We start from the raw sequence: 13,223 nt of genomic DNA, 5'->3' as shown, positions 1-13,223 counted from the left end.
CGGGTTGATATTCACATTCTCGCGATTTACATTATAAAGTCGGAGAATCAAATTGTAACGTTGGCAGCGCCGGTCCAACAACCTCATGTCCAACACTGACGTGTTGCCACCAGTGCATTTGAATGTGGGTTGTGATGTTGTTATGGAGAACCACGGGAAATGTTCTTCTTCACGTTAAATCACTTATTAGAATGAAACGAAAAATCGACTCGGTGTTCTATTTTGTTTTCTCATTCCGCCATATCTATATTCATATGCGGACCTTGGACATAAAGGTAGTTTATGCACTGTTTGTGAGGTTATCGGTTTATTTGGAATGTGACAAAAGTGAGATGTGTCGAAAATATTGTGTGATTGAGTATTAAATGTCCGTGAATAGTTAAATGAAAAAGAAAATATTTATTTTTCTCCGAGTGTAACAGAAAATGTTTTCATTCCGTGGTAAAAAATTCTCTAAATTACGTGACAGTGAAGTGCGAACAATTTTGTGATTATTTAGGGAAAATTAGTAGGAGACGGTGGGATTAAATGGACACTTTGAACCCTTTTCAAAATATTGATGTCTTATTGAACTGTTGTTGAAATAGATTTTTTTTTTTAAATTAAAGTACAGTCAGCCCCTTTGTAATAAGCTTAGATTGAGCTCAATTGATAAATTTGTTCCTTGGTTATAAATATTGAAACAAAAAGTCGGAAGAGTTCATTCCACGCAATGTTTCCTTAATATTTTAAAAAACAAAAAAAAACAACATGTTTTCAAAAAGACTTCTTCGTGAACATTTTGTTCGACTATTCCTGTAAGGAAATCAATTCATCGCTCCAAGAAATACAATCCACATAGGAATCATCAGAGCAAAAATTGAATGAGGAACCAAATCAAGTGAGAAAATTATTAATAAATGATTAAAAATTGAAATTCGGTGGAGACAATAAATCTGGAGTAGAACTGTTTATTTCCCTTCAATTGTTGATTCAAAAAATTTTCTATCTTATAAAAAATGAATGAGTTAAATTGAATTGAAAAGAACAAATTTCATCGGATATAAAAACAGTCCTTGCTTAGCGGATTTCATTATTTTTTGAAAAAAATAATGAAATCTGCCTACAAACATAAAAACAAATGTTTTTGTAAAAAAACTGGGCCAAGAAAAAGTTTTGTTTGATTTCTACTGGGAAGTCGAAGTTTTTGAAAAATACATAGAAATAAAAAAGGAAGCAAAGTCAGGAGTTTTGAATAAATGGTGATAGTGCACAATCAGGTTTCTATAAGAAAAATAGTTCTCAATGGAATAAGTATTCCAAAAAAATTCTCCATGAAATAAAAAATCAGCAGGAGCAAGACCAACGTTCTTGGTGCGGAGTTTTTTAACTCACTGTCTGTATCAATCTAATCCTCCATTCTTTCATCTGCGCCATGGTTCATTAGAAATCATCAACTGACGGTTTTTCTGATTCTGAAATCTCATTTTTCGGTGTTTTTCTGGAAAAACTGGAATATCACTGGATCGATTCACTCCAAAATCTAATCAGGTCGAAGTCACGTGCAAACGCTTCGATTGTATCATGAATGACCTCGATCGCATCGATCGCATTGGTTTATGGGAAATCGTTGTCGAAAAATTCTTGTAACATACGTACCCACTACACACACACACACCACACACACACACACACACACACACACAGACATTGTGTTAAAAATTGTCAACAAACATCCTGGAAACCTTGAAACGTGGAGATATGGCGGAAAATCGATTTTTGATTTTCGGGGTGATTACAATAACTTTCCTACCCCGGGAAGTTAAAAATAGTTTAAAATCTAATAATGATTCAAAAAATTCTCCATGAAATAGAAAATTAGTAAAAAGAGGACCAACGTTCTTGGTGCGGAGTTTTTCAACTTTTTATCTAGTATGAATCTAATCCTCCATCTTCTGATTGTTTATTTCATAGAAAATGTTTTTAAATCCTTATTCGATTTGAAACTATTTTTCTCATAGAAATCTGATTGTGCACTATGGCTATTTATTCTACATTTCTGACTTGGCTTTCCTTTTCATTTCATTATATTTTTCAAAAATTTCTTCTTCTCATTTAAAGCCAAACAACATTTTTTCTTGGCGCAGTTTTTTTTACAAAATCCACATTTAGTAGTATTTAGTAGATGGATGAATACATTATCATCAGGCAATAGGACAATTACTCAGTCGTTATCGAATATAACAACTAAACGTCATGAAACGTCAAGATATGATGTTTTAGGACATATGTGTATGTTCGTATGTGTGTGCGAATTTTTCGGAATTTTTTTATAAATCTTCACAAACAAGCAGAGGTTTAAGCCTTTTTGGTAGAAGCCATCTGACTGTTTCTTTATGTGCTATAACTCTTCTTCTGATTTCTACCAATTTCATAGATAGTAGGCTTCCGAATGGATCTGCAGCAATTCTTTTTTTTTATCAACCGCAGCAATTCTATTAAAAAAATGTGGAGATCATAAATGAGAAAATTGACACTCGGAACATCTGGCCCTTAAAGCTCCTGAATAATGAAAACATCTCACCCTCAGGACAGTCGTTCTTTGAAGTGTCTGACCCTCAACACATTCAACTTTTAAGGAGTGAATCATAAAGGTGATTTATCAACATATTTTCTAGAGACCCACCCAGTACTGGAAAAACCGTATATTTCCTCTGGCTGAAGAAAGACATCGGTATGATGGTACCGCGAGAATAATTAGGGATTATGAAAGAAACAATTCACTCTCAGAACATCTGACCCTTGAAGCTAGTGAACTGTAAATAATCCTGACAATTTCCTCAATTCTGATTTTGACCAATCAGAGTGCAGTATTCGGAGTCACGTGACGCGTTTCACACTGATAATTTCCCCGACTGCAGGGAAATTATCAGGCTGATAATTTCCCTGTAGCCTGTCAATTGATTTCTACGAATTTGACAGATATTCCTCACATTTTGGTGAGATGTGTCCCGTAACCCCGAACACTGCACCCTGATCGGCCAAAATCAGAATTGAAGAAATTGTTTTCTGAATACCCCTCGACCATCAAAATTCATCGGATATTTCCCTCAAATTTTCCTGCATATCAACGATCGGGATCAGCTTTGATTTTAATCTGCAAGACTGATCCCTCTCGTCTATGCAACAAAACATTCGGGAAATATCCGATAATTTTTAAAGTCTTGGGGTATTATAGCTGATGGTTACACAATTTGAACCTCAAAACATATGACCCTCTATACATTTGTTCCTGTCACAGTATGGAACACTGACATAATATGAAACAAACAAGAACATAATTTTATGGTTAATGACTTCTTCAGTCATCTAGATTCGAAAATTATTGATACAATGACGATGTTTCATTTTTAGACAAAAACTAGTTTCACATAAATTGCTCTATGCTAAAATGTATTGCATCGATCAGCTAAAAATTTTATATACGAGTGTGACCCAATACTACCCAAAATTTTGAATTCTTGTTCCAACTTTTACGTGGATTGTGGAACGTCAAATCAACTCTCAGATGAAAAAATAAAAAAAACGTGAATATCTGGAAAACTTTGTATGAAATGGGTATATTTTGATTAATTTCGATAGAGGACATCAAAATAAGTATATTGAAAAAAAAATTCAATCTTACCAATAATCTAGGAAATATTGGGCAAATCATATTTTCACAGAAAATTGAATATTGCCTAAACTACTCCTCCAATTCCACCCCTCCAAAATCCCAACCTATAGTACCATAAGAGTTACAATTATACCAAATTTCAGCTTTCTATCTCAATTTTTTCGAGAGTTATCATGCCTACACCGATTTTATCAAAAAAAAAAATTAAAATGCCGAAGCTAAAATTCTGAAATTTAGTGAAATAATTAACATTGTTTGTCAGCACATCTCGGCGAAATTTCCGCTCAATCGACAAGTAGTTTTTGAGATACAGCAAAGTCTGGAAAATATTTTTCCCTCAATATCTCAAAAAGTACGTGACTGAATTGAATGTTTTGACGTCAAAATATTCCTTATGATAATATCCATCAGATCATGTCATAATATTTCTACTTAACCAGGAATAACTTAGAAGTAATCGGCATGTCTAATTTTTTTGATAAAATCGGTGTAGGTACGAATAACTCAAACAAATTCAGATAGAAAGCTGAAATTTGGTGCGATTATAATTCTTATGGTACTACAAGCCGAAATTTTGGAGGGGTGTAATCGGACAAGTTGTTTAGGAGATATTCAACTTTTTGTGAAAATATGTTTTGCTCAATATCTCCTAAACTGTTCGTCGGATTGAAAATTGTTTCGTTTTCAAAATACTCGTCTCGATGTCCTCTATCGAGATCAGTCCAAATGCGGATACCCGTTCATCAAGTTTGCGAAATATTTGCGTTTTTCCAATTTTTTGACGTTCCACAATACACGTCGAAGTTGGAAAAAGAGTTTAAAATTTTGGGTGATAGTTAATACTATTGGGTTACATTAGTTTATAAAATTTTGGGCTGATCGATTCAATAGATTTTAGCATAGAGCAATTTATCGGAAAATAGTTTTTGCCCAAAAATGAAATATCGTCATTCTGTCAATGATTTTCGAATCTGTATGACTTAAGAAGTCATCTACCATAACATTTGTACTTTTTTGTTTCATATTATGGCAGTGTTTGATACTGTGACTGACACAAACGTGTAGAGGGTCAAATTTTGTAATGATCAGGGATTTTTGCAGGTCAGGAGCTTCAAGGATCATATGTTTTGAGAGTGAATTTTCTTTTTTCATAATTCCCAATTATGCCCGCACTATCCACCATCCAGGTGAATAAGGATTAATAACGTTGAAAATATTTGGGAAAAGTGAGCCAGCTATGGTGACTTTCTCAGTAAACGATAATAATAATAATAAATGATAAAATAATTTAGAAAATTGATAATAAACAAGCAAAGAAATAAAAATAGCATATCCATTAATTTAACAGGTGTCATTATAGATATACTATCTCTTGGTATGAAAAATAATCAATTATGCCGTAGTGTAAAATCCATCGTAGGAAAATTGAACAGTTCGAAAGAAGAAAACTGGAGAAGATTAATCTTACGAATAACAAATAACTTACCATTCAAACAAATGAACGTAACTGAAAGAATAATAACGCAAATCTGTAGGGAAAAAAACTAGGAAATTTCCCAAGAAGTATTTTCGGGGAAATTTATCACAGAACGTTTGCAATAAATGCATTCGAAAGCTTATTACTAATGAGATTGGTAGAGAGAGAACGAATCGAGAAGACTAATAACAAATAAAGTAACGGCCATATGGCTTCTGTCGAATTAGGTTCACAACCCTGCTTGTTTGCTACCGAATAGAAGCTTTGAAAATTCAATTTTTTCCGATTCTCTAATTTTGCTTGGACATGACTGAGAGTGGTATGAAATGTCGAGATATGTTTTTAGAGAATGGCTGCATGTATGTGTGTGCGTATGTGTGCATGTGTGTGTGTGTTTGTCTAGAAATGTGTCAATAACTCCAGAATAGTAATTACAAAAAAAAAGAAATTTTGACTCATAGTTGGTACCAATGAGACACAAATCTGTGCTAAAATTCAGCCCGATTGGTTAAGCAGTTCCTGAAATATAGCGATTTCTCAAAGATTGTTATTTGCAAATATTTCAGAAATGGCTGCACCAATTCGATTTGTTGCTTCCGAATGGAAGCTTTGTAATCGTCCATTTTTACAATCTTCCAATTTTGCTTGGAAATGATGTAGAATTGTCATGAAACGTCAAGATATCATGTTTTTAGAAACTGTGTGTGAGCATGTCAATATGTGTAGTTGGATTTTTCGGAATTTTTTTTATAAAGCTTCACGAAAAAAAGAGTAAATTCGATGCTGAAAATCTGAAATTTTGTGAAATAATTGGTATTGTTTGGAAGCACATCTGCGCAAAATTTCAGCTCAATCGAACAAATAGTTTTTGAGATACAGCAATTTCTCCGGAATCTTTTTTGCTCAATATCTCCAAAAGTACGCGATTGAATTGAATTTTTTACGTCAAAATATTCCTTATGATAATATCTATCAAATCGAGTCGCAATATTTCTACGCAACCAGGGATAACTTGGTAGTAATTGCTATTTTCCATTTTTGTCATAAAATCGGTATAGGCACGATATCTCTCGAAAAAATAGAGATAGAAAGCTGAAATGTGGTCTGATTTCAACTCTTATGGTACTACAAGCGGTATTTTGAAAGGGGTGAAATCGGGCGAGTAGCTTAGGACATATTCAACTTTTTGTGAAAATCTGTATTTGTATTCAAGACCGAACGCGCGCTACGGCGCGCTGTAATTGTAGTCATCATAATTGAAAATCTGAAAATTAAATTAATCATCAATTAAATTTGCCGCCTCAGACGACTGAAACCAATGAGGAATAAGCATGACAGACTTGAGAGACATCGATAGTTATCGACTTTGAATGTATGTTCTTTTTAGAATAGGAAAATATTTGTTTCAATGTCCTCTATCAAGATCAATCAAAATGTCTATACCCATTCATACGAAGTTTTCGAGATATTTGTGTTTTTCTAATTTTTTCATCTCAGAGCTGATTTGGCCTTCCACAATACATGTAGAAGTTGGGAAAAAAATTCATTGACCCACGCAACAATCGAAAATTCATATCATTCCATAATAGACTTGCCTATAAGCAAGTGGCATCGAGCCCATTGAATAAAAAAAAGACAAATTCGCAATCCCTTTCTGTTAGTCAAGCATTGCCCGAGTGGAAATTCCGGTCAGGTCTTCCTCAAGTTTGGATCAGGTTAGACCTGACCACTGATCAGGTATTGATCAAGTTGACGGATCCGGTCTTGATCAGACATGTTATGCCTCTGACCAATCCGAATTTGATCAGGACGAATGGATCCGAACTTGATCAAGTCAACTGTATGAAAACCGGATGACCTGTCTGTCTGTGTCAATAACAATTATCAATGATAACTAATCCAAAACAAAAGATAATTCAATTCTTTCACCGTAAGCTGCCTCTCTTAATGAATCTCTACTGTTATTATCTTTGAAAAAGCTTATTGTTGCGTGACAACACACGCAGTTGATATTTTTTATATTATAATTAATAATTGTAGAAAATAGCCATCCCTTCACCTCACACACGTCTCGACGCGCCATTCATTCTTTTCAATCTTCCGTTCATTTATTGCTTGGCGCGTCTTGGGGCAAAAACGTATAACAATTTCTTCGAAACAGTTGTAAAAACTCAATTAACAGAAATTTCCCGAACTTTCCCAAATCCTCGAAAATTTCGTTTCCCTCATAACAAATACTTTTATTTTTATCTATCTGCCTCGTCGAATTCTCAATCGTTTTAGTTTGCTCCCTTTATTATTATTGGCGGCAATTTTGTGCCATCCTCAAAATTCACCTCCATAAACATTGTCCTAATCCACAAAATTGTCTTAATCCCTTCCAGATGTGCCCCTCCTTCCAGGCAGACCGAGCCTCTCTCAGTGCCTCAACTGACCCGAACAAAGGCCTGGGTTTTTCCAGTCCCAAAAGCCAATAGAAATCATCCTATTTTCTCCAGTCGAATTTTCTCCCTCCTCTTCAAGTTTTCGACCAATGACATTTCCATTCTCATCGATAATCCCCTTAACCTACTCCCTCTTCCCCTTCTATCTTTGCGATTCTCTCTCAGCAAAAATCTTACAACAAAATTTAGTATTCATCTAAACTTAAAAGTGTAAACATCGAAACAAAATCCAAGTGTATCCGGAATCAAAATAAACTGTTAATTTGTTAAATATTAAATCGTGTGTGCGTGTCAATATTTATTAACGTTTCCAGTTGTTCTCGATCTTTCCTCATCTCGTTGATCCCTCTCTTAAGTATCGTCAACTCATAAGTGATACAAAGAACCCATTCGGCGTATCACGTTTCCCCCAAAATAATTTTGAATAATCAAACTAGTCAAATTTACAACTTGGCTAGAATCAAATCAAGATTGTTGTTTTGTGGCGAAACACTTTTTATTCTTTTACCGATGCTGGGGATCGAACCGGGGACGCTATGATTGCTAATCCTATGCCCTAACCACTACGCTACCACGCTATAACTATTGAGTAAACTATACATTGCCTATATGATTTGTATCGGGGTATTCGTTGAATTTACGATTATTCCTGATCTCGCGGATGTGCGTGTGTATTCTCAGAGATAAAATATGTTCAATTAAATTTTTATTTATTTCATTAATGAATAATAATAATGATAATAAGAAAAACTCTAATAAATAATTATTTAAATAATTTATTATTTATTTAAATAATAATTTAGGTGGGCCTGAAGCAATTTCCACTCGGGTAGCACAGAAACATGACTGTTCAATCTACATAACCGAAGCAGAAAGTTCTCAGGATTTTGTTTTTCAATCCATTGAGCCAGGTCATTTCCACAGCGGTGTGGAATTGAATTACGTGCGTGTAACCTACTGCCACGGCAGTCGTCGAGATTGCAATTCCTCAGGGCAGTCCCGGCTAACTTGGCAACAACTCGTCCTTCTCTGGCATTAAGTCGCTGGATTTGCGCCCCCCTCTCCCTCTCTCTTCACCGAGGGGCTACTCACTCCCTGATTGAGTGACATCATGACTTCGAAATGAAGTCGACTTCACGTGATTTCGGGGTTGATTTCAGTGAATTCGAGTTTGACTTCGGTGATTTCAGAAAAAAATGAAATCAATGACTTCAAGTGGCTCGTGACATGACTTCGTAACTGCAATTGATTTCGAATGCTTTCATACATTCGAAATAAATGATTTCAGAGACAGTATAGTCATTCAAATCACGATTATTAAAGCTCAAGGAACGAGAGGGAACGGGGCGGTTTAAGTTTTCAAAGTCTGCTTATTTTACAATAGGATTCAGTGCAACTTGTTCTTATTTCAAAGCATGAAACAAGAACTGGAGAAGGCTTTACTCGACTTCAATCTGTCAATCTCGAATTTTTACAAATAAAAAACAATTAAAAATTAATTTCCAACCTTTGTATTTGAAGAGTGATACACAAAGTATTTTACAAATTAATTATTTAACGTATCAACTGTATTTTTTCAAAAATTTTTTTTAACTTTATCAAAAATGCTCCCATGGAACTTTCAATCGCCAGACTTACATATCAGTGGAGGGGAAATCGTCGTTCTGTATTGTTTTATATCGATATAGCCGCGAACAGTCATTGGCTCGGATTTCAAACAATTCAAACTCTCATCCAAAATGTACCAATGTCACAGAATTTACTAACGAGTTCGATATCCTCTTGGATTTAGTGTAAGAATCCTGCTCACTGACAAAAGTAAAAATATTATTTACTACGTACGTCAACGTGGTACGTTAGCCACAGTACGGTTCATGACTCTGGCGCGACTTCAAGACTTCGGCATGATTACAAAAATTATTTCAGAGAGTTGACTTCAGCGATTTCGATGACTTCAATGAATTCACATGATTTCAACGTGACTTCAGATTGACTTTATCACGAGTAGCCCCTCGCTCTTCCCGCAATGCCCCCGCTCGTCGTGCAGGATCTTCCAACATACTGTAATTCATTTTCAATCTCATGTGCGTGCCAGATTCGCGCGTGATATTGGCATACGTCCCTCAATTGGAGGTGTATCAAAACATTCTACCTACGAAAGGAACGAGGAGCAGACCATTCTAATGGCCAATGGTGAGGGAAAATATAGAAGAACAAATCGCGCAGAGAAAAACGTTTCTGGTTCTCAGTGAAAAGTTTCTGGTTTCCGTAACTTCGTGATACTGAAATTCATGGACAATAAAAGTACACAGAGCGAAGAATGGGATTAGCATTAGAAAGTAGTTTCTAGATTTCAGAAACTTCGGTTCTTAACCTTTTTTTGTCCTTGGTAAAATCATGAAAACTGACAAATTTAGGGATTGTTTTTAAGAACCAATATTTTCTAACACCAAAGCTGAATTTTTCTTAATTTTAAAAAATTTTCAGATTAAACTTAAAAATCGCAGTCGAGATATTTAAAGGGCGTAAGTGCCCCATCCATGGGGAGCAGTGTTCAAATATGGAGAGTTTCACATGTGACGCGTGCGGTTTCATACATTTTTTAGGGTGGACTTTTTTAATTGGGTGCAAAGGTTTCTATGGGCGCTTTTATTTATGGAAGGGGGGCTCGTATATGGGAGGTTCATATGTTTGTGTGAGGGGGGGGGCATATATAAGGGGGTCTTATATGTAAGGAAAATTGTATGTGAGAAGTGCTTACATATAATGGGATACAAGACGTATATGAGGTATCCACGTCAAATGAGTCCATCGCTGACCCTCACACTCTTGGAAATGAATGGTTTTTCTACGATCGGGGAGGTTGAAAAACTATCTCTCAAATTTTTTCAGATTTTTTCGGCAGCCCAATTCAAAGATGTGATTTTTTTCACATTTTTCCGTTTTTTCCAATAACTCGAGTGCTATTTGTCCGATTTTGATTTATTAAGCGTCAAAATTTTCCATTTTTTAGTAATTAAAGCCTATACGACTATTTTTAGTAATTTTTTTTTCCGATTCCTAGATGCTCATAATAACGAATTTTCAAAAAAAAAAAGTTGAAAAACTTGAGTTTCGCAAATTACGTCACGACTGATATTCAAAATTTTTTTTTCAGTAATTCTCATAATCAAAACAAGTATTTTGAGCTATCATTCAAGTTGGGCATCCTCCTGGATCTATGTTATTTTTAATTTTTTCTTTTGGAAATTTCGCAAATTTGGTCAAAACACCACAAAACGACTTCCATTATGTATCGAAAAAATATGTAATATATAGGTATACAATCAAATTCATACTGTTTATAATTAAAATCAATCAACGCCATTTTGAGGTGTTGCGACCAAATTTACGGAATTTCGAAAAGAAAAAATTGACAATAAAATAGATCCAGGACGATGCCCAACTTGTATGATGGCTCAAAATACTTGTTTTGATTATAATAATTATTGAAAAAAATGAAACAAATCAGCCGTGACGTAATTTGCAAAATTCAAGTTTTTCAACTTTTTTATTCGAAAAGTTGTTATTATGCGCATCTAGAGATCGAAAAAAAAAATCACTGAAAATATTCTTATAGGCAGTAAAAAATGACAAATTTTGATGCTTAATAAATTAAAATGGGATGGATAGAACTCGAGTTATTGAAAAAAAAACCGGAAAAACGAAACAAAAATCATATCTCCGAACTCGGCTGCCGAGAAAATCTGAAAAAATTTGAGATATAGTTTTTCAACCTCCCCAATCGCAGAAAAAATCGCCATCAATTTCCAAGAGGGTGAGGGTCAGCGGTTGACTCATTTCGCGTGGAATACCTGATATGAAATGATTCAGATATGGAGGGTTTTACATATGGGGGGCTTACTAACCTCCCTATATATATATATATGAGAGGTGAGCTTCATATAGGGGAAAAGAGACGTAAGTCGTGGGAAAGAAGAAGATAAGGATCAGAAACAATAAGCGTCAATGAAAAGAAATGAAGCCCCTTGCTTCATAGACCCCCTTTTGATAAAACACTCGTCCCCGAAAATTGAATAAATTTTCTATATTTTAGAAAATATTTTTCTGAAATTGAATATTTGGGTTTAGAAACAATTCCAATTGTGGTTATGAACCTTCAACGATTGTTGTCAACAAATTAGAAAAAAAATTCTAAGTTTTAGAAAAGTAAAGGCTAGAAATCATGGTTTCTAAAATCTAGAAGCTTTTGTCTAAAACTAATCTACTTTTTCTCTATGTGTATTGGATCCCCGTGAAATTTCTCTTAGAATCCAAGAAAATAGTTTAATTCTCTAAAGAATCCTTGGGTAGGAAAATCTAGAACACCGGAATAAAATAGCAACCTTGAGGTTCTTAAATTGACATTTTTGTCTCCTCAAATTATCTCCATTAATTATGGTGAGACTTAGGCAATATCCTCACCACCGTCGCTAATTAACGGAAATTACAGAACCTCTTTCCCTCCTTTCCCCAGCAGCTCTTATTTCAAGAACCCAAGATTCTTGTTTTCATTACCCAACGGTTCTTGATTCACGTGGCATGGTTCTGGACTTCGGTACTGTGGTGCCGGAAACCACAAACTTTTTGCTCTCTGTGCACTGGCTGGATTTCTTTAGGCAGGAATTGGCCTTTCGATAAAGTTTTTACGATGCAGAGCTCGCTCTTAGGGTATTATTCAAAATAACGAGATATCTGGAAAAAACGGAATTAAAAATAACTACCTCCCTTTGGGCCAGGCAATTAAAAATATGCGAAAAATTTCGGAATGTGATTTGCTTGCTTCATTTCCTTCTCCACATTCTTCCTTTTTTTCTAAGCTTTTTTCCATGTTTTTTCTCCAGGATGCAAGAGTTTCTTTAAAAGAAGTGTTAGGCGGAACCTGACGTACTCATGTCGAGGGAATCGAAACTGCCCAATTGATCAGCACCACCGAAACCAGTGCCAATTCTGCAGGCTCAAGAAGTGCTTGAAGATGGGCATGCGCCGGGAAGGTATGCATTGTAATGAACCCTTTTTATTATATTCGTAGTTTTTACCATATAAATTCAATGTAATATTGAAAAACATCGTGTCATCGGCCGAAAAATGATTTTCGATCACCAAGACTCGATAAAGATGCGCGGAAAAATTGGGGAGAGCGGAGCCCCACTGAAAATATAAAAATCAGTGCCGAGCACCCGCTTTTCTCACTGCCAGGTTGGGGTGTGACTGGTAAAAGTGAGTGTGACCCATGAGAAGTCGAATCAACATCGTCCTGATTAATTCCTTTTTCTGGTTTATTTCGAGAAAAAAAGAATTTTTAAATTTCAAAATTTTGAAAAATTTATATTTGAATAACTTTACAACTGCTGAGATCATTTCACTGGAATTTCACTCCAGCCTGAGTCATACAAAACTACATTGACTATGATGAAGAGAAATCAATGCCATCATCTCTCCTGGAGAAACAATGGCGTTCGCAACAAAATCAATTTTGTTTTCCTTAGTTTTATTGGTAAATCTAGAAAACTGCTGAGACAACGTAGTTTAAAATCAGTTCTGAGTTAGGTGAAAATACATCGATTGCATGAAAAAAATTTTAATCGGACCGTTTGTTCTAGCGGAA

The 13,223-nt window shown here is 35.1% G+C and overlaps 1 protein-coding gene across 1 annotated transcript in view; it reads left to right on the top strand.

Annotated features, from left to right (window-relative positions):
• Positions 1-12,647, top strand: part of LOC107045523 (COUP transcription factor 1-like) — a 121,483-nt gene extending 108,836 nt beyond the window's left edge. The window contains exon 3 of the mRNA XM_015267826.1: positions 12,460-12,647. Within this exon, the coding sequence (XP_015123312.1) occupies positions 12,460-12,647 (188 nt within the window). The remainder of the gene's footprint in view (positions 1-12,459) is intronic.
• Positions 12,648-13,223: the final 576 nt, after the last annotated feature.

The sequence above is a fragment of the Diachasma alloeum genome, unplaced genomic scaffold, assembly GCF_001412515.2.
Source record: "Diachasma alloeum isolate Michigan unplaced genomic scaffold, Dall2.0 Dall_scaffold_00974, whole genome shotgun sequence".
In the NCBI taxonomy this organism is placed as follows: Eukaryota; Metazoa; Arthropoda; class Insecta; order Hymenoptera; family Braconidae; genus Diachasma; species Diachasma alloeum.
The sequence above is the reverse complement of the archived record's forward strand: the minus strand, read 5'-3'. Positions and strand labels throughout refer to the sequence as shown.